The sequence below is a fragment of the Haliotis cracherodii genome, unplaced genomic scaffold, assembly GCF_022045235.1.
Source record: "Haliotis cracherodii isolate W230 unplaced genomic scaffold, xgHalCrac1.p SCAF_7, whole genome shotgun sequence".
NCBI classification, from domain to species: domain Eukaryota; kingdom Metazoa; phylum Mollusca; class Gastropoda; order Lepetellida; family Haliotidae; genus Haliotis; species Haliotis cracherodii.
Genome location: NW_027266330.1, coordinates 20,449,626 through 20,471,210, shown reverse-complemented (window position 1 = coordinate 20,471,210; position 21,585 = coordinate 20,449,626). Strand labels below are relative to the sequence as shown.

Genomic DNA, 21,585 nt, shown 5'->3' with positions numbered 1-21,585 from the left:
GTCATCTTTTACGGCAAGCATGGGTTGCTGAAGACCTATTCTACCCCGGAATCTTCACGGGTCTAGCACTACTACTTCCACTATCATTATCTTTATTACTACCACTAGTAGTAGTAGAAGTAGTAGTAGTAGTAGTAGTAGTAGTAGTAGTAGTAGTAGTAGTAGTAGTAGTAGTAGTATTGAAGCACGGTGTCTTCAATTTTCACTTAAGTATTCTGGATATCTTACACTTTTATTTATCATTTGTTCTGCCAGATAGTAGAAGATGTCAATAGTCGCCTGGTTATGGCCCTAAACAGGCAATAACATACTCGTGTCTATCTATTTCTATGCTAGCCTACACCCAATGGCAAATACAATTTTGCGGTCTCAACAAAGAACACCCATTTTCACAAGTCTCCCCAGTGAGAGTGCGTGTGCAGGGGGTTGTCCTTGAACACAAAAACCCTTTATCGGCAAGAAATGGCGAATAAACAAATTGTATGGTTCTATAATGGTGTGTGTTTATCTGGGAACACCTAAATACTTAACTTCTATGGTCGGTGTATTTCCCCCGTAACCAACCATCGCCCAGTTATAACGATATTAAATGCTTACCAATAGGACGATAGCAGTACATATTTTGTGATTACAGATTAACGATTGATACAAACAGTGCATGTTTATAAATAGAAAAGTATAATTATCGATTCATTGACAAACACTTGCGACATTTACCGCAAATAACCGGTTATCAGAGGTAGTACTTTGCTTCAACAAGATTCCAATTGTATCTGATACAACGCCACTCCAATTGTATCTTTTAAGCCACTAAGCACAATTGTATCTGTTACAACGCCACTCCAATTGTATCTGTTACAACGCCACTCCAATTGTATCTTTTACGCTACTAAGCACAATTGTATCTGTTACAACGCCACTCCATTTGTATCTTTTACGCCACTAAGCACAATTGTATCTTTGACAACGCCACTAAGCACAACTGTATCTGTTACAACGCCACTCCATTTGTATCTTTTACGCCACTAAGCACAATTGTATCTGTTACAACGCCACTCCAATTGTATCTTTTAAGCCACTAAGCACAATTGTATCTGTTACAACGCCACTCCAATTGTATCTGTTACAACGCCACTCCAATTGTATCTTTTACGCTACTAAGCACAATTGTATCTGTTACAACGCCACTCCATTTGTATCTTTTACGCCACTAAGCACAATTGTATCTTTGACAACGCCACTAAGCACAACTGTATCTGTTACAACGCCACTCCATTTGTATCTTTTACGCCACTAAGCACAATTGTATCTGTTACAACGCCACTCCATTTGTATCTGTTACAACGCCACTCCATTTGTATCTTTTACGCCACTAAGCACAATTGTATCTGTTACATTGTCACTCCAATTGTATCTGTTACAACGCGACCGCCTCCGTGGTCCTGTGGTAGAGCGTCCGCCCGGAGAGCGGAAGGTCGAGGGTTCGATCCCGGGCCGCGTCATACAAAAAGACGTTAAAAGATTGTACTTGTTGTTACCCTGTCTGGCGCTCGGCATTAAGGGGCTAAAACAAGGACTGGTCGGCTCGGAGTCAGTATACTGTGTCTGAGTGGGGTATTCATGTTAAACTGCGGCATGGTATCTCAGTGAGCTAGCACTATAAATCGGCATCAGCCCGGACTAGTACAAGCAGCCACACACACACATACACATGCATGCACGTCGCTATATAAGTGCAATAATCTTGGACGCGACGTTAAACCCAATTTCACCTCACCTCACCTGTTACAACGCCACTCCATTTGTATCTTTTACGCCACTAAGCACAATTGTATCTGTTACATTGTCACTCCAATTGTATCTGTTACAACGCCACTCCATTTGTATCGTTTACGCCACTAAGCACAATTGTATCTGTTACATTGTCACTCCAATTGTATCTGTTACAACGCCACTCCATTTGTATCTTTTATGCCACTAAGCACAATTGTATCTGTTACAACGTCACTCCAACTGTATTTGTTACAACGCCACTCCAATTGTATCTTTTACGCCACTAAGCACAATTGTATCTGTTACAACGCCACTCCAAATGTATCTGTTACAACGCCACACCAATTGTATCTTTAACGCCACTAAGCACAATTGTATCTGTTACAATCTTTTATAATGTCACTCCAATTGTATCTTTGACAACGCCACAAAGTACAATTGTATGTTACAACGTCACTCCAATTGTATCTGTTACAACGCCACTAAGTACAATTGTATCTGTTACAACGCCGCTAAGTACAATTGTATCTGTTACAACGCCGCTCTAATTGTATCTTTTACAACGCCCCTAAGTACAATAATTTTTGTATCTGTTACAACGCCACTAAGCACAATTGTATGTTACAACGTCACTCCAATTGTATCTGTTACAACGCCACTTAGTACAATTGTATATGTTACAACGCCACTAAGTACAATTGTATCTGTTACAATGCCGCTCCAATTGTATCTTTTACAATGCCGCTCCAATTGTAGCTGTTACGCCATTAAGAACAAATGTATTTCTTACACCGCCACTAAATACAATCGTATCTGTTTCAACGCCACTCAGTATGATTGTATCTGTTACAACGCCACTTAGTACAATTGTATCTGTTATGATATTGTATCCTGTTACAACGCCACTTAGTAAAATTGTATCCTGTTACAACGCCACTTAGTAAAATTGTATCCTGTTACAACGCCACTTAGTACAATTGTATCTGTTACAACGCCGCTCCAGTTGTTACAACGCCACGAATGAAAAGGATAAATCATGTTACTAATCAAACTTAATAACTTGTTATCCCAGAGTGTCGTTTTGCATGCTACAGTGTATGTTGTTTAACGCCGCAACCAGCAATAGTCGAATGGCCAATGAAAAATCGAGTCAGCATTAACGGTGATATATCGGGCTCACCGAGCATTCATTGTCTTTTCACAACGACAGGCATGGGTACTCCTCGGGGTACTCTCAATGGCGCTAGCCTATTCATAAGAGGTAGAACAGGTCTTCAGCAATCCATGCTTGCCGTGAAAGGCAATTATGCTTGTCGTAAGAGGCGACTAACGGGATCGGGTGGTCGCTGACTTGTTGATGCATGTCTTCGTATCCCAATTCCGTAGATGGATGCGCCTGATCTCAATGACCTGATTATTGACATATCATAGCTGGAATCGTCATGCAGCTGGAATATTGCTGGATGCGGCGTTAAACAACAAAGAAACAACAAACGAGGGCTGGTTTATCTATAAGCGCCTGGACTGTTTTCAAAGTTTCAACACTGCCTGAGTTCATCTTAACCGTTTATCCATTCATCTCAATTGAATCTTTCGGTAATACACCTGTCTTGCAATGTGGACAGTCGACCTTTATGTGATATCTGGCTTCCCGAATTTCGGTTGTATTCAATGTAAACCGTCGGCTAGGAACACTTATGGGGTATGGTCGCCCAAGGCGCGATATTCGCTGTGTGCAGAGTTGCGTACCTTGGGCGTGCCAGAAGCCTATGATCGTAGGTTCAAGTCCTAGATTCGCCCTGTCTATATTTCTTGGTTTGTGTCAGCATCATACCGGGGTAAACGTCAACGACCTGCACCACTTCCGGTTTTAATCCCGTATCACCTTGACAGGCCGTGATCTCGAAACACTGCAGTTGTATTCCACTCGGCGTTAAACCCAACTCCCTCACTCACTTCACCTTATCTGAAACAGTCAAGTCTGGATATATTCAAGTCGGATATGTCGAACCCATTTGACGACCATATCTGAAACTCTCTAAGAATCAATTACACATATAGATTCATGTTCGGAATAGTGAAATAAGATATTTCAAACTTCATCAGTCGTACTGTTATATGTGTACTGTAACGTGTGTCTATGTCTCATCAATTGTACACTTGAAACCTATGATGAGTGAGTGAGTGAGTGAGTGAGTTGGGTTTAACGCCGCTTTTAACAGTATTCCAGTTATATCGCGGTGTGTCAGCTTGATGTGGGAGGAAAGCCCGAAGTGATGCAGGTCTCAGACGTTTACCACTTCGGTGAAACACATGAGTACGGGTATGGTTTTGACAAACCTAGAAACATAATTGGGGCGAACCGGGATTCGAACCCACAATCATAGGTTTCTGGCGTGCCCAGAAACCGATGATGAGGGGAATAGGGGGAATAAGATTATTCGTTTAAAATAACTGAATTAAAAACCCATTTTATGCGTATATTGTAGTTAGAAATAATTTGAAAACGGGCTCATGTCGCGATTTTTGGCTATTTCGTATTTTCAAAGGGCTCCTAGAGTTTACATCGAAACACCATCAGATAATTGTATTTTATGGTTCAAGGAAAAGCAGGCATGTACGTGTCTAGGTGCATCATCGTGGTGTATTAGATATTACATATCGAAATAATTAATATTACTTTTGCACACGTTGGCTTTCTTCAAAAGATCACATGACTAAGGGCTCTGTATTAATCTAATGTACAAACTAAAATAAAAAATGCAGCAACGAGGGTTTGGGTGATCCTGGCACAGTCAGGCTGGTTAGGCTTATCATCAGCTCAGGGCCCTTGCCCCCTCTACACGCAGCCCAGCGAATGGGTCTTCTCCCAGGAAGCAGTGTCTAGTCGAACCCACCTAGAACTTTTCGGAGAATGTGAAGACTACCCAACACTGCAGCCTTCTGCATTACCCAGATTGTCAGAAGGGCTGTATTCCTGGTAGCAAACCCGGGTACTCTCCCAATGTCAGTCATCAGACTGGGAGGTACCAAACCTAAGGCACCGAGAACAATGGGGAGTAGGACAACTTGGTACATGGGTTGCAAGCGTGACATTTCGAAAGCAAGGTCCGCATATTTGCCATGTTTTTCCCCAATCTTGTAAATCACATTAGTGTCAAAAGGGACAGAAAATTATGTAATATAAATGTTTTCATTGGATTTATCAAAAAGGACAAGATCAGGTTTGTTGGCCTGGACACGTCTGAGGCTATAAACGGGCTATTCCAAAGGATTTTGAATTTATCATTTTCCATGAAGCCCTCTACATATTTGGGTCGTACCATGGGTGGACCCCTGTGTCAAAACCACAAGCATGGCGAAGACGGTAATAAAATGATAGAGCTACACTATCATGTCGCTTAAGATACTGTGTTTGGGCCAAAGCTGGGCATCCACTGACTTTGCGTTGAACAGTCTCATTAAATTCATTGCGTATATTATTATCATTTTATTACTTTGAGCCTTGTGTTACCCTGATCGCGAATAGCACGTGTTCAATCAGGCTTTTTATGCATATCGTTTGAAGCTCTTAACATTATTTACATTAGGCTTGGGTTCTTGCACAACATGTCTCAGGAGGTCAAGCCGACTGTTCACGTTCTAATGTCCATGTATTGACGGGATGTCGCGAGCAATGATTGATAAGAATGTTTTCTATATGATTACATGACGTCTGTTTGATAAATGACTCTAATTTATATATCTGGTCTTAGCACCAGCGCTAATAATGAACTGGGAGATTATGGCTCCGGACGGCTATGCAACTAATTTATTCAAGTTCAGTCAAACCTCGCTTTAATGCCAGCATTAATAATGTCATAATAGCACCACACGTTACGGCTTTTTTCACTGATGCAAACGCTACAAGCTTAACAAATCCTACATTTATTATTCTGGAAGGAGGTTGGGGGTCTGCCCTCTTGAACACATTGATTCTATGAATCATGGATATTTACCGTACTTCTGACCATATGATTTATGTGATATCTGAGGACCCGATTTAAACGTGTAGGTACTGCTTTCGACACTGACACTGACAATAACACTGGAGGCTCTTGACCGTCGCAGCTGTTGACAGACACTGGGGCCAGGAATGCCCACCTCCCATTGAAAGACACCATGAATAGAATCTGGTCATTGTTGCTACATGTATCGACGACGTCTTTATTCTATCTCCCATGGTATATTCATATTTTCATCACATAATGGGACCCGCGAAGATCCGGGGTATAGAATAGGTCTTCAGCAACCCATGCTTGCCGTAAAAGGCGACAATGCTTGTCGTAAGAGGCGACAATGCTTGTCGAAAGAGGCGACTAACGGGATCGGGTGGTCAGGCTCGCGGACTTGGTTGATGTCATTCATCCCAATTGCATGGATCGATGCTCATGATGTCAATCACTTTATTGTCTGGTTCAGGCTCGCTTATTTACAGACCACCGTCACATAGCTGGACTATTGCTGAGTGCAAACAAACAAAGAAACAAAAATCAAAAATAATTCCATCACACATAAATAGAAGTTGGCCTTTGTTCGCAAGGCCACCATGCACGACACCAGACATCGTGGGCGACCACGCACACACGTTAACGATGTATGGCGGACATGAAATCAATGGCTTGATAAAAAGGAAACGTAAATAAGGTTCAATAACTGCACCAATGTCGATTGCTGACATTGATGGCTGTAATTCAAATGACACATAATCAAGTAAAGCCATTCTGGTTGTTTTGGGGGGAAAAGGTCGACTGATTGATTGCCTGTATACGGCACGCTGATGGGGATTTCACGTGAAAAAAACACTTCTAATGAAGGTCGTTAATTTCTAATTAACCGTCTTAAATTAGGTACCTTATATGCTGTCTGTTAGTTTATTACATCGGTAGTTGGTTAATACTGTTGTCTCCGAACTGGAATAGCTGTCTGAAGTCCCATGTAACACGCTCCAATGCAGCATTTGTCATCAGTAGCCCGTGGGTTTTGAGTGGTCACAATGGCCGTGTTATATGAGTAGAAGTGGTATGGTCACTAGAGTATTGTCGTGTCAGTGCATGCATGTATCACTGACCCCACTGCTGACCACTGGCTGTCTTGATGAAGTTTAAGATGCTCGGATACAGCATCACGACGTGAAATCATTCGGCATAATTCATCACTTATCTCAGCATAATTCATCACTAATCTCAGCATAATTCATCACTAATCTTAATATTATTCATCACTAATCTTAATATTATTCATCACTAATCTCAGCATAATTCTTCACTAATCTCAACATAATTCATCACTAATCTTAATACTATTCATCACTCATCTCAGCATAATTCATCACTAATCTCAACATTATTCGTCACTTATCTCAGCATAATTCATCACTAATCTCAACATTATTCATCACTAACCTCACCATAATTCATCACTAATCTCAGCATAATTCATAACATATCTCAGCAAAAATCATCACTAATCTCAGCATAATTCATAACTTATCTCATCATAACTCATCACTAATCTCAGCATAATTCATCACTAATCTCAGCTTAATTCAGCACTAATCTCAGCATAATTCATAACTTATCTCATCATAATTCATCACTAATCTCAGCATAATTCATCACTAATCTCAGCATAATTCATCGGCGGATGACACCCGAAATGGGCTTCACACGTTGCACACATGTGGTGAATGGAAACCGGGCCTTCAGCGTGGCGAGCGAGCAATCTAACCACGAGGCTCCCCCGACACCCATTCGCGTTACTAAAGGGCCCAGTAACTAACCAGAATATTGGGAATGGAGTGGTCGGGTGACCTGGCTGATTGCGCGTCAACGTACCACGATGGCGGAGATCTGTCACTGGTGTTCCTGTTCCAGATCTAAACTCGATTACTTCCAGCCCATCGTAATATAGCTAAAATCCTTCAGTCGACCATCATAATAAAACAACAACAAAAATTCGCAACACGACGCAAATATTATTTTAAGTTTCAAAACACTTTTCGCATCTCACACAGTATGACCTGTCTTACTCAGCGTAGCATTCAGCAAGGAATAAAGAGTTTGTCAATCATGCGTCACCTTAGTTCAGACGTCTGTGAACGCAACTTGACACTTATCGGCGAACATGACCATGTCATGTATTCAAATTGTCTGTTCGTAGTCCTGTGTTAAATGCTCATAATTTAAAACCGCTTTCCTTCGGCTGTGTCAGAAAGGGCAAGGCCTTTAAGTAAATGTTACCTACATTTCGTGTATCTCCAAAGCTATTCAGATCACTTTAAACGACGTACATGAATTGCTAAGGTCTTCTGAAAAGCTCTTTTATAGTATTCGGGCTACCTTACTCCGTGAATAGAGCTTGTTGCATAGATTTCGTTCCGTTTGTTGTCAATGCACCTTTTGTGATCTCCCGCTAATGCCTTAATGCACATAAGGTGTTTTGTCAACACGCACCTGGTGCATTCAAAAGTGGGAATTCTTTGAAGAAATATTACGTATCCCGGCAAATTGGTAAGAACACGTTCTTAACAATATGTCCTTAATATGCTGCTGCGCAATATCGCGTGCATTATCTACTCCTCGGTGTAATATTGCGCTAAAGTCTTTGTCTTCACGCGAAGGTCTCTGAGCACATACAGGAGAACGCTTTCACTTTAAAAAAGCATGAAAGGGTCTCGTTAAAGTTTGTGATGCGAGGACTGGTGTACTCACGCCTGCTGTGAGTTGGTTTCGGTAATGTCACGGCGTGTCACATGGAAGGTGAACCGGAAGTTGTGTGGATCTTAGACGTTTACAAAATTGATGGAACAAAACACATATCCTGATGACCGAGTCAATCAGTGTAATATATTTTTGTAGTACTACTACCACAACTACTACTACCACAACTACTACTACCACAACTACTACTACTACTACTACTACTACTACTACTACTACTACTACTCCCCATTGTCTTCGGTGCTTTAGGTTTGGTGCCTCCCAATCTGTTGACTGACATTGGGGGAGTACCAGGGTTTGCTACCCGGAATACAGCCCTTCTGACAATCTGGGTAATGCAGTTAATAATAATAACAACAACAACAACAACAACAATAATAATAATGATAATAATAATAATAATGACAACAACAACAACAACAACAACAATAGTAATAATACAAGATTACAAAAGGATCTTTTATATAATTGGGTCGAATTCAGTATTCGAACCCGCAACCAACGGATCCGGAAAGTGGGGAAGGGACGCAACTCTGCTCAATCCAATGTGCCACCAGGTCCCTCCTAATATCCCTGTACTGCTGTAATATCCCCATGCAGGCTGTGGTTTGCTCCTCTGTGAATGAAGATTAAATACGCTATTGTACCTCCAGCTTAATGTACTGTATGATTCGAAAATGGATCAGCGACATAACCGATTAAGGATCTACTACAAACGTTAGAGATCATGAATATTTGGAGGATAGTTATTTGTTGTAAAGATTCAACACACAATTTTATGAAAATATCCCCGAAAAAAGTCATGATCGCTAATATTTTTGTTGAGTATATGTTCATTATAAAACAATTATGCCCTGAAGGCCAAAGGCCGAAGTCATTTCAATATCTTACCGTCAACACATAATGAGGACAGATGAGCGTGAGTTGCCTCGCCAGTAACACATGCATAGTGATTGACATTGTGGTACGAAGACGCACAATCAACCAAGTCAACCAATGGCTGTCGGGTAGCCTAGTGGTTCAAACGTTCGCTCGTCACGCCGAAGGCTCAGGTTCGATTCCCCACATGGGTACTATGTGTGAAGCCCATTTCTGGTGTCCCCCCGCCGCGATATTACCGGAATATTGCGGCGTAAAACTACAATCACTCACTCACTCACTCACTCCAAGTCATCGAACGTGACCTCCTTAACCATATGTCACCTCGACAAGTAAAGGTCAATCCCAGCCCCTCCCCCCGCCCCCCACCCCACCCCACGCTCCTACCCCGGGTCCTCGGTAGGGGAACGCAAGAGAACGCAAGGAAAGTCAGACCACTCGATCCATCTGATCTGTTTGTTTGTTTGTTGCCTAACGCCTCACTCAGCAATATTCCAGCTATATGACTGCGGTCTGTAAATAATCGAATCTGGACCAAACGATCCAGTGATTGATATCATGAGCATTGATCTACGCAATTTGGATACAATGACATGCATCAACCAAGTCAGCAAGCCTGACCACCCGATCCCGTTAGTCATTTCTTACGACAAGCATTGTTTACTGAACCCAGAACCTTCACCGGACCAATCCATCTGACCGCCTCGCACGACCCATGGGTTCCCGAGAACCTGTTCTAACCAGTATTCTCACAGAGCAGGGGAAGGTGGGTTTCGTGCATAGCAACCTTCAACTAAACAGTCTGACCTTACGATTTTCACCCTTTGTACACACATATTTGTGTTAATAACAGACCTGAGCCATATCATTTGCCATATCATTTGCCCTTTCCTACAGCCCTTTCCTACAGAACTGTTATTCTATAGTCCTAAATGAAGCCCGTTCTGAATCTACCAACTCCCTGGGGCTACTTTTCAATTGACATGTAGTGGCTTGCTCAATCAAACTTGTGTATTTTGGGAGACTAAGCGTTAGCCTACTTTCCTCCATGTACTGATTCTATTCCACAGCACGAGGTTCGACATAATCGGCTGAATATACAAATGTCAGAACAGGGACAATTCAAGGGCAAATTGTCAATTCTTTTGCCTGTGAATTCATGTTGTACCACCTCAGCTTGACTTGTATGTTTGCTGCCATTACCGCATTTTGTATGTTGGAAAATAAACCTGATGACACGAACTACGTTTATAACGAACACGCTTATAACGAACAGACGGATATAACGAACTTACTTTTTTGTCCCGACTATTTGCTGTAGTTATGCTCTATATATGCTTATAACCAACTACGGTTATAAAGAACTAAAATTAGTGGTCCCTTTGAGTTCGTTATAACCGTAGTTTATTGTATTGTCAGAGACAGAGTGATTCAATGGTCCTGCAGAGTTATTGATAGTATTTGAAATATCGCCTTACAAGTCTGTAACAACGGATAATTTCAGATATGTCTGACGGGACCTTGATTAAACCGTATTTCATGGGACTTTAGTTGTAAGATGTCAGACTGCAGATATTTTAAAGGTTACCAGATATACATGTAAGTGATTTTGAAAAAAACGTAATTTGATAAAACAACCAAGTAACTGAACTAAGCGCCGACTGCGTCTGTTGCAGGATGTTCGAAACATCCGCCCACGCCCTTATCTCAGGAGAAGAGCCGGGAGTACCACCGGAAGTTGCGCGCGGAGATCGACCAGCTGTTTGACGAGGAGTTCCTTGAGGTCCATGGGTCTCCGACATGGAGCGTGGAAGCGAGCAAAGAGGTCACTCACAGCGGAGAGTCGCCGCTCTTCTTGCATAAGTTTATGTCCCCCTCTAAGGTAAGCGAACGGTCAAGGTCGGTTATCCCACAATGTGTGATTGGTGATTAGTGAAACACAGGGCAATGTCTAATCGGTTTAGTCAACGTAGGTTAATGCATAATGATATCGTCATCGTCTGTGAGGGGGCCCTGGAGGTCCAGTCGTCTAAGGCGCCGAAATTCACTGTGCAGGGTTGCGTCCCTTGGGCACGCCAGAAACCTATGATTGTGGGTTCGAGTCCCCGTTCGCCCCGATTATGTTTCTAGGTTTGTCAGCGCCATACCCGTGCTCGTGGGTTTCACTGAAGTGGTAAACGTCTGAGACCTGCATCACTTCTGGTTTTCCTCCCACATCAAGCTGACACGCCGTGATATAACTGGAATACTGTTAAAAAGCGGCGTTAAACCCAACTCACTCACTCACTCATAGTTTGTGAATACATGACCTTTTTGTACATTCTGATTCGCATCACCATAGTTAATGGTGTCACCATTGGCCATTGTACACTGACCCTCGTCCCCATGGGCCATTGTACACTGACCCTCGTCACCCTAGGTCAATGCATATTGCTTTTCGTTACCATGGGCCAATGTACACTGACCCTCGTCCCCATGGGCCAATGCATATTGCCTTTCGTTACCATGGGCCAATGTACACTGACCCTCGTCCCCATGGGCCAATGTACACTGCTTCTCGTCACCATGGGCCAATGTGTATTGACTCTCGTCCCCATGGGTCAATGTTTACTGACAGACTTCACTATTGGTCAGTGTTTACTTACAGACGTCACCATGGGTTAATATTTACCGACATACATCACATACATAGGTCAATGTTTACTGAGAGTTGTCACTATGGTGATACTCAAACATTTTAGATTCTACAGTCCTATTAATATCTTGAAGTTCGGCCGATGCGATCTGTAATTATCCGAGTTAGAACCATACTTGTCATACTAACGGATCGGGAGGTCAAGCATGTCATCGTATCTCAATTGTGTAGATCGATGCTCATGATGTCAATCGCTGGATAGTCTGGTCCAGACTCGATTACTTACAGACCAGCGTCATATAACTGGAATATTGCTGAGTGAGAAACTATGCAACCAGCCAAGAAGACAAGTCTGCCGATCGATGACAAGTAAAGTTTCAACTCACTGAGCCACTGGTATAACACAACATGCTCCTTGTTTCAGGAGGAACACCAGTACATTCGGCTCAGCAAGTCAGCAGTGTTGAACCCCAACAAATGTCAGCCTCCCCTGTCCCGGGACGGCGTCACGTACTACCGGCCGAACAGAACCCACCAGTACCTCACAGCCACAGAACTGAAGGACCAGAGCCAAAACGAGGTCAACCTGAAGTATGGCCGACCAACCAGAACGACGTGAGTTGAAATAGAAAAGACGTGATACTATGGGGTGGTAAAGGGGACAATGTCGAACTTGGCTGTAATACAAGGACGTGAGAAAGCGACACTTGGTCCAAATGACTTTTTCTTCTCTTTTTACACTTTATTTCTGTCATACAAATCATGTGAGTTTTTTTCAACTTAATGTTGGAGGATGTTCAAAATGTAAACGGGTGGATTTTAGTTTACCCTCTGTGAGTGTATTCGGAGTCCGAATAGAACTACTGTATACCTGCCGTACTTTTACGAAATCCGCTGACCCTAAAAAAATCTGTTTTGATAAAGATAATAGTTAAAATTTTCAACAAGGTTTGGCCTCTAAGGTTTGAAGAGTAGTCTCCCTTTGACCCTTCACGTCAACGTACGGTTGTAAGTGTCAAGACTTAATTTTCATTTTGCCATGACACGTGCGATATGGATACCAGAGAGTGTAAACTTTTAGACATAATAAATTCGTTAGGGTGTCTTTAGTTGCCGTATACGGTGTCATATTAGGTTAGCACAAAAATATTGGGCTCGACTCACGCCTCGCCGAATATTTTTCTGCGAACCTGATATGACAAGGTATACTTCAACTTAAGACACCATAACTAATAATATAAAATCTTACTTTATATACGTATCTATACTTCTACATATGCAACCAGGGGCGTAGGGATAGCCTAGTGGTTAAAGCGTTCACCCATGACGCCGAAAACCCAGGGGAATTGCCCTCATGGGTACAATGTGTGGAGCCCATTTGTGGTATCCACCGCCGTGATACTGCAGGAATACTGCTAAAAGCGGCGTAAACATATACCTACACTCACTCACTTATGGACACAAAATCCAAGGTTAGTTTGTGTCCCTATGTTGCAGGTTACTCCGGGCACGACAACGAACAAACTCAGCACCCGTCAACTCCTACGAAATTCGACGAGAGACAATGAAACGTAACTATTTAATCCGTTTACCTTTCTCACGAATAGATGTATTTAAGGAATGGTGCTACCCTCTCGTTGTCCTTCGGTTATACAGTTCAATGAGAGCTATCTGTGATACGTCGTAGTTCTAAATGGCGACTACATGGATTGGCGTGTAACGTACCCGACAGCGTGGGGCGATGCTCATAATATCAATCACTGGATCGTCTGGTCCATACTCAATTATTTGCAGACCGCCTTCATGTAGCTGGAATGTTGCAGAGTGTGGCGTCAAAAAACTAAAAACAAACCAACCTACACATATACTGTAGTTAATAATTTCAAATTTGACTATACACCGTGTCCCCATCCACTGATCAATGCGTCACTGGGTAGATTAATATACCCAGAACCCGATCGTCAAAATGAGCCATCTGAGTTGGACGAGACCACCCTTAACAATATACCATTGACTTCATTAGAATTACATATTGATCATGTTTTGGAATTGTTTGACAGGCATTACTTAGAAGTTGACGGATGACAAGATAGACACAATTTGTTTGTTTTTTTTGTGTTTTTTTTGGATAACAACTTCTTTAATACTGTAAAAGGCGACGTTTCGGTATAGATCCTTATACCGTTGTCAAGCAAGGACAACGGTATAAGGATCTATACCGAAACGTCGCCTTTTACAGTATTAAAGAAGTTGTTATCCATAAAAATAAAATAAAAAAATTTAAAAAAAATATTAAAAAAAAAAAATTGTGTCTATCATGTTTTGGAATTATAAAAAAAGTATACATATGTTTGTTTCAGGGGAGGGCGAGATTAAAACAGGCTCTGCATACACAAACCCCAAAGAGTAAGTATAGGGTTCGACAAATACGCCGGCCAACTAGACAAATGCTAGTGAAACTTGATCTGGGCCAGTAATTTTATATTTATACTGGACCAGCTGGCTATTGAAATAATATGGTGTACCAATCGCTTTAAGTTAGGCTACAAATCACTCGATTCAGTCAACAAAAGCCGTACATCAACTTGTCCCTGCCAACTATCAATCTTAGTTACCTCCCTTACCGAGACCGTAACACGATGTATAAAATACCTGTAAACTGGCTATTTATGTCCGTGTGGCATGCACATGCTGTGATAACAACTCTACATATAATAGTAAAGTGAGACCCCAGTTGTTAATAACCAATAAATTCCATCGTAGCAAACAGGAAGTGATTAATGTGACCAATCAAATTAATGCTACTTTCTACGCTTCACATACCGGTATTCTGTAATGGCCGTTACGGCCGGAACCGCCTCGTGGAGTTTTGTAGAGCCACTGTGGCAAATTGAAAAGCCCTGTGAACCAACACAAAGTGTAAGAAAGAGGGGAAGGACATTCCAACAGTCGTGGAAGCTCAAATTTCCATTGTTAGAAGTGCATGAAATAAACAAAGTCAGTAAAGTCATGAATAAAATGACTTTAACAATATTGACAAGTGTTTGCTCTCTATTATTTCAGAATTTCTGTTGGACTTGTAACTTAATATCTGGGCCAGTAGTTTTTATTTCTTACTGGACCAGTGGGCTAGTGTGTAGATACGACATTTGTCAAACCCTGATTAACTGTGCAGATTATTGATAATGAGCGAGATTCGTTCATAAACCATGTCCAATTTAGTACTGTTATCACCATTAATAACAACAACCTTATAACGTGGACAGATGCTCATGATATCAGTCACTGGATTGTATGGTCCAGACTCGATTATTTACAGACCGCCGTCATACAGCTGTAGTATTTCTGAGTGCGGCGTTAAACAACCAACAAACATTAAAAAGATAATTCTCTTCAGAATTTCGAACAATTTTCACCATTTCTTGGCGATGTAGACGTAACTTTATTTGGATCCTTTACCCCACATCGTTTGTTACCACAGATTCTTTCAAGAACTCCACGCAACCAATGGCGAGTCTTTCCATTCCTTCATAACCGGAGCACGCTACAACAGGTGAGACGGAACAACTGGATATGCGAGGGTGCCATCCCACTCCTCCACTGAATCCCAGATACGATCTAATTTCTCACTCTGGGGCTAATTTCTCACCCCTGAATCCCTAATACTACTTAACACAAACTGCAAAAGCACTGAGAAAAGGGTGCGATTTGAAGTTACATGACTGAAAAAATATCAAAAATAAGATATTTTAGAGGAGAGTTTTGCGTACACGGTTATTATTTTTAAATGTTGAATATGAGGAGCAAATACTGTTTTATTTGCGTCCCGCGGTCCAAAGTCCCGATTTCCTTCTAAATAGACCCGCGTACCAATAGACGGGTTAGTAGCCTCATATTTTGGAACAATAAAATTTTAAAATGACACTAATTATATACTTTATTAGAATGTAGGTGTGGTTCAACTGCACATCAACAGCAGCGACTGCACATACATCATCACACACGCATCACGTCACGTCGAGTTGGGGAAGCTGGTCGCCAAGTCGTCTAAGGCGCCGCAATTCGCTGTGTATTTTCGTCCATTAGGCGTGCCAGAAACATTTGATCGTGGGTTCGAATGTCAGATTCGCCCTGATTATGTTTGTTAGTTTCTCAGCACCACACACCAGGGTTTATAAGATCTTGACGAGGAGATGTATCGAATCGAACAAGAAGAGATCAATGAAATTGGTCACTGTGCACATGTCCACGCTTCGCCTCAGTTTGGTGCGCACGCAGGTTAACCCAAGGGAGGTAATCCCAACTGGCGCTGCAAATTCACTGTGTTTATTTACTCTCGTTGGTATCAGCACGGTTATCAAGGATAATATCCTTCGTGTCTTAGCACACTTTGCAGCATGGTCAGAACGTAAAACAGCACGTGAGCTTTCCCGTATAGTTCTACGCGAGAGAGAGAGAGAGAGAGAGAGAGAGAGAGAGAGAGAGAATGTATTGTAAGGGAAGTACGGTCACTCTATATATAGACTAACATCTAGTCTCTGAAATGAACATATTTTTCAGAAAAAAACAGTTGTTAGAGCATAGTTATAAAATATAATAAAAAGGAGCCCTGAGACTTTCTTCATTTTCGGTCTGCGGTAATCTACACTTGCCACATATTAAAGACTTGCATTGGACATCTGTCTTCTGTATTGGACATAGTTGTTTCAGGTTCTGTATGACAGACAGTGACAACTTTGTTATGCGACAGTCTTTTGAATTTCCCTAGCTCCAGGAGACCGCCTCCGTGGTCTAGTGGTAGAGCGTCCGCCAGGAGAGAGGAAGGTCCGGGGTTCGATCCCGGCCGCGTCATACCAAAAGACGTTAAAATATGGTACTTGTTGTTACCCTGTCTGGCGCTCGGCATTAAGGGGCTAAGACAGGACCGGTCGGCTCGGAGTCAGTATACTGTGTCTGAGTTGGGTATTCATGTTAAACTGCGGCATGGTATTTCAGTAGGCTAGCACTATAAATCGGCATCAGTCCGGACTGGTACAAGCAGCCACACACACACACGTGCACACACGGCGCTATATAAGTGCAATAATCTTGGATGCGACGTTAAACCTAATTTCACCTCATCTCACCCTAGCTCCAGGACATCAAGACTACTGTCCATGTAGTATCGGGAAGCACACCAAGTGTTGTTCTCACCGTTTTCCTGCTCAGCTCGGATTATCCGTCGTGTGTGCCCTAGTCGTCTGAGCCTTTCAAACGTTCTAGATCTGTACACGGGCTTTCCTCCAACATCAGTGTCATCAATATGACACGTCGCGACACAATGGACCGGTCATTTATTACAGGGGTTGGTAGGTCAGAGGTTTAAGATGCGCTAGTGTACTGAAGAAATTATCCTTCCTCTATGCTGGCCATATTTTCGAATGACCCTCCCCATGTCCTAGGCAAAATGCAAAAAGCGCTTCATATTTTATCATGGGTGTAGAAAACATGATACGTGACCAACCATGAGACAAGGACCTTCTGGGTGACAAATCACATCGTGACTTATTATATATTAAACCTACAGTACCCTAGGACCACAGAAATACACTTCATAACCTTCAATTCATATTTATTACAGGGGTGGTCGGGTGGCCTAGTGGTTAAAGCGTTCGATCGTCACGCCGAAGACCCGGGTTCGATTCCCGACATGGGTACAATGTGTGAAGCCCATTTCTGGTGTCCGCCGCCGTTATATTGCTGGAATATTGCTAAAAGCTCACTCACTCACTCACTCACTCATATTTATTACAAAGATACATGGCACCAAACATTTGGACTTTCTGCAAAGTCCCATCTCAGGCTTATGACTGTTTATGTGATAATTGCAGTTTTCGGATAGTTGTCTCATTATTTGAAAGTAGACATGTTTGCTGAAATGTTTTGTAATAATGTCTTTTTTATTACATTACGAATTAACGAGAGAGGAGTATGATATTTTTGTACGATCCGAACACATCGCGATTTATACGGGGAAAAAATGACGTTCTTTATGACGTCACAGAAAAATTGTATCCTTTCTCCTGGGGGGTCACAAATATCTTCATTGCGAATAAATTTCACACCAAGCGTCTTTCTAATTCCAGGGCCCACTGTTTAGATTCCAAGAGTTTGACGATGTATGGCGTCTACATGCCGAGGACCAATCCTACAGCGTGTTTTGTCACTCACAAGCTGAAGGATGTATTCGACACTCCGTGTGCCCCTCCGGGTAGGTATTCGACATATCAAGACTCAACAGTACCGTTATACTTTCCCCGTTTCATATCAATGATATATGTTTGTTTGGAGAAACAAGTATTTCGTCATAGCCCGACTGTGTGGAGGGATGCGTTTAGTGCCCGGTTCGCCCCAGTTATGTTTGTAGGTTTGTCAGCACCATACCCGTGCTCGTGGGTTTCACCGAAGTGGTAAACGTCTGAGACCTGCATCACTTCGGTCTTTCCTCCCACATTAAGCTGACACGCCGTGATATAACTGGAATAATGTTAAATACTGCGTTAAACCCAACTCACCCACTCACATCTTCCCTACGTAGAGATTGTTCCCATGACGATCGTTGATCATCCCAAAAGAGATTCTCGCCTATAACACATTCATGCGCCCTTCAACACCAAGCTGACTCGTAATTATGTAACTGAAGTGCTATTCAAAGCGACGTTAAACATATTAATTCATTTATTCCCAAACCGCTCACAACTTCAAATAAAAGCAAGATAGTCACGTATATTGACGCAGCAAACTACGTTTATAACGAACACGGTTACGACGAACTTACGGATATAACGAACTGGGTTATTTTTGTCCCGGCCATTTACTGTATATATGCTTATAACGAACTTCGGTTATTACGGACTTAACTTAGTGGTCCCTTTGAGTTCGTTATAACCGTAGTTTACTGTAGTTCTCCCTCCTTCCTTTGCTCGTTCACTCATTGCTCACACAGACTCACCCCGCTCTGACGTTGATGAGGTTTCCTCCCCGATGACTCCCCGAAGACCAAAGACAGCTCCCGGATATGGCCGAAGACCTACTCCGGCTACCAGCCAACCAAAACAGGCCTGGGGCGACAGTCACGGGAACGAGGCTGACAAACATGGCGACGAGAGAGTTTATGAAGAGTTGATATTCTGGCCAAGTGGATTAAACGTGAAAGGTCAGTATTCTCCTGAAAGAATATATATACACAAGCTGTAATAAATAATCAAAGCAGTATAAAAAAAATCTTCGTTTAAAAAATGTCTTTTCGCCAAATGGGTTAAACGGTAAATAATTGTGACGCTGAAGAAATTAAATAGCATCATCTGCAACAGTTTCAATAAAAATGCATTTCAAATCAAATAATAGATAATTCTCCAGTAAAACATATTATGAAAAGCAGTTTTGGTCTTATCAAATGACAATCCAATGAAAACAAAATGTTTCTTTGTAGGAATTAAGATAATCTACTATTTAAATGGGTTAATTGTGGTCATATAATCATGATATGTTTGTGAAATCTGTCTATCTATAATTCCGAAGAAACGAAGAAACATGGCCTATATTTCAGGTCGAGGAATGGGTGTCACATTGAACCGAGCTAACAGCATGCCAAAGCTGAACTCCCGATTACCGTCCGTGCAAGGAATATCGATGGAGCGAATCCGGAAGTCACGTGACCCTGTTGAGGAAACATCGTTGATCAATCAGCCTCCTCCAACACCAAATGCCATGTCGGCCAAGGATGGAGGGGATAAATCGAATCACGTGACAGAAGAGAAGGTGAAGGACGATGAGGAACCACGGAAGGAGCCGGTAATCAAACCCCGGAAACCGAAGCCGATCTTGGTGGACAGATCGGTAAATGTACCTTCAGTGTCCGGTGATTCAAATCACTGGAACGACGAACCGCTTATAATCAACGCACACGCAGTTCCGCAAACAAGATCTCAGCCCGGGAGTGTTAAAAGTGTTACCATACAGAGGGAAACAGAAGAAATTAAAGAGAAAATATTGGAAAACCCAAAGGAAGAACCTACAGAGGAACATGATGTACCACGTGATGAACCTATGGCTGGCGAGGAACATTTGGCATCCAAGGACTTGGACATTGAACTCCCGAGCGTCACGGATGGAGCCTCAATGGAGCCGTTACAGATGAGTGAGCAAGATATGACGCCAGACGTCGACGAAGTCGTTGAAGGCCCCATCACACCGTCCAAGGAAGAGGTTGCGCAGGAAAGTAGTCCCCCTGTTACGGGTCCCATCAATGATGCCAGTGTTGCGTTCTTCTTAACAGAGAATGGCCAGAACAAAAAGGGCCCGGATGGTGACTGTGACGTCATCAACACATCCGTGGAAACCCAGGATACAAGGCCAGTACTGGGTAACGCTACTAGCATGACCATACCCGCTCTAACTGTTGAAGAAGCGTCGGTGTGTGATGAAAATGACACTGCTGATGATGGCATAAGAGATAATAGTGCAGCGGAAGAATTCGCATCAAAAGAAGTATCCAAGGGAGACAACTCTGTTGCACAGACAGAAGATGACGTTAAGCTACCAGAAGCTTGATTCAAAAATATTTCAGCATTATTCCAACATTACTTCAGCATTTCCGTGTCAGCATTACCACGTGTTACGTCACGTTAAACTGTCTGCCATTCAACAATCTTTACAATTAATTAATATTCATTGGATGATTGAATATGAGATTGCATTAATTATATTTTATAGTTATAAAATTCATGTTTTCGTGCTGTGACATATATAATTATGTGTTCAATGTTTTACCTATGAAATAGGTCACTACCTTCCGTTTTGGTGTTTTAATGTGTTTTGAAATATACGAAATGTATTTTATCGCTAAAGAGGAAACAAAGCCAAGTGGTTAAAGCGTTCGCTTGTCACCACATGGGTACTATGTGTGAAACCCATTTCTGGTGTCCCCCGCCGTGATTTTTCTGGAATATTGCTAAAAGCGGCGTAAACCATACTCACTCACTTACAGGCAGGTTGGTATATGTGACATTGAAATGTAGAACATGCTAATTTCCTTGTTTTTCAGGGGAGCGCTTGGTACCATCACCATTTGACAGTGATTCCTAAACACATGCTTATGATAGAGCCGGAATGGTACAATCGACTTTGGTTTTTGCAGAGATTTCTAACGAATATGGAATATGCTCTCAATTAGAAACAACAGTGTTCGGTCGGCATTTTACCGCAAAGTATTTAATTTACATTGTACTTGAATAACCCACGGAGTGTGTGTTGTGTTCAATTAATCATCTCATGATCACGTGGATAGGCTGTTTTTTGTGAACGCTATCATCCACAGGGTACACATACTGTCGAAAGAGTCACTATCCGCTGTCGTTTTGCCCTCTATCATTTTATCCCATATTCACTATCATTCTACGCACTATCCACTGTCATCTTGCTCACTATCCATTGTAACTGTATCCGCTATACATATGAATGTCCTGTTCAGTCTTATTTCGGTGCTTATTTGGTGCA

At 42.1% G+C, this 21,585-nt stretch overlaps 1 protein-coding gene across 1 annotated transcript in view; it reads left to right on the top strand.

Moving 5' to 3' along the window:
• The window catches only part of LOC139448083 (uncharacterized), a 34,492-nt gene extending 13,770 nt beyond the window's left edge, over positions 1 to 20,722 (top strand). Inside the window, exons 2-9 of the mRNA XM_071229593.1 lie at positions 11,090 to 11,295; positions 12,473 to 12,663; positions 13,546 to 13,619; positions 14,409 to 14,454; positions 15,530 to 15,601; positions 18,174 to 18,298; positions 19,034 to 19,243; positions 19,637 to 20,722. Coding sequence (XP_071085694.1) covers positions 11,090 to 11,295; positions 12,473 to 12,663; positions 13,546 to 13,619; positions 14,409 to 14,454; positions 15,530 to 15,601; positions 18,174 to 18,298; positions 19,034 to 19,243; positions 19,637 to 20,640 — 1,928 coding nt within the window. The 3' untranslated portion in view covers positions 20,641 to 20,722. The remainder of the gene's footprint in view (positions 1 to 11,089; positions 11,296 to 12,472; positions 12,664 to 13,545; positions 13,620 to 14,408; positions 14,455 to 15,529; positions 15,602 to 18,173; positions 18,299 to 19,033; positions 19,244 to 19,636) is intronic.
• Positions 20,723 to 21,585: the final 863 nt, after the last annotated feature.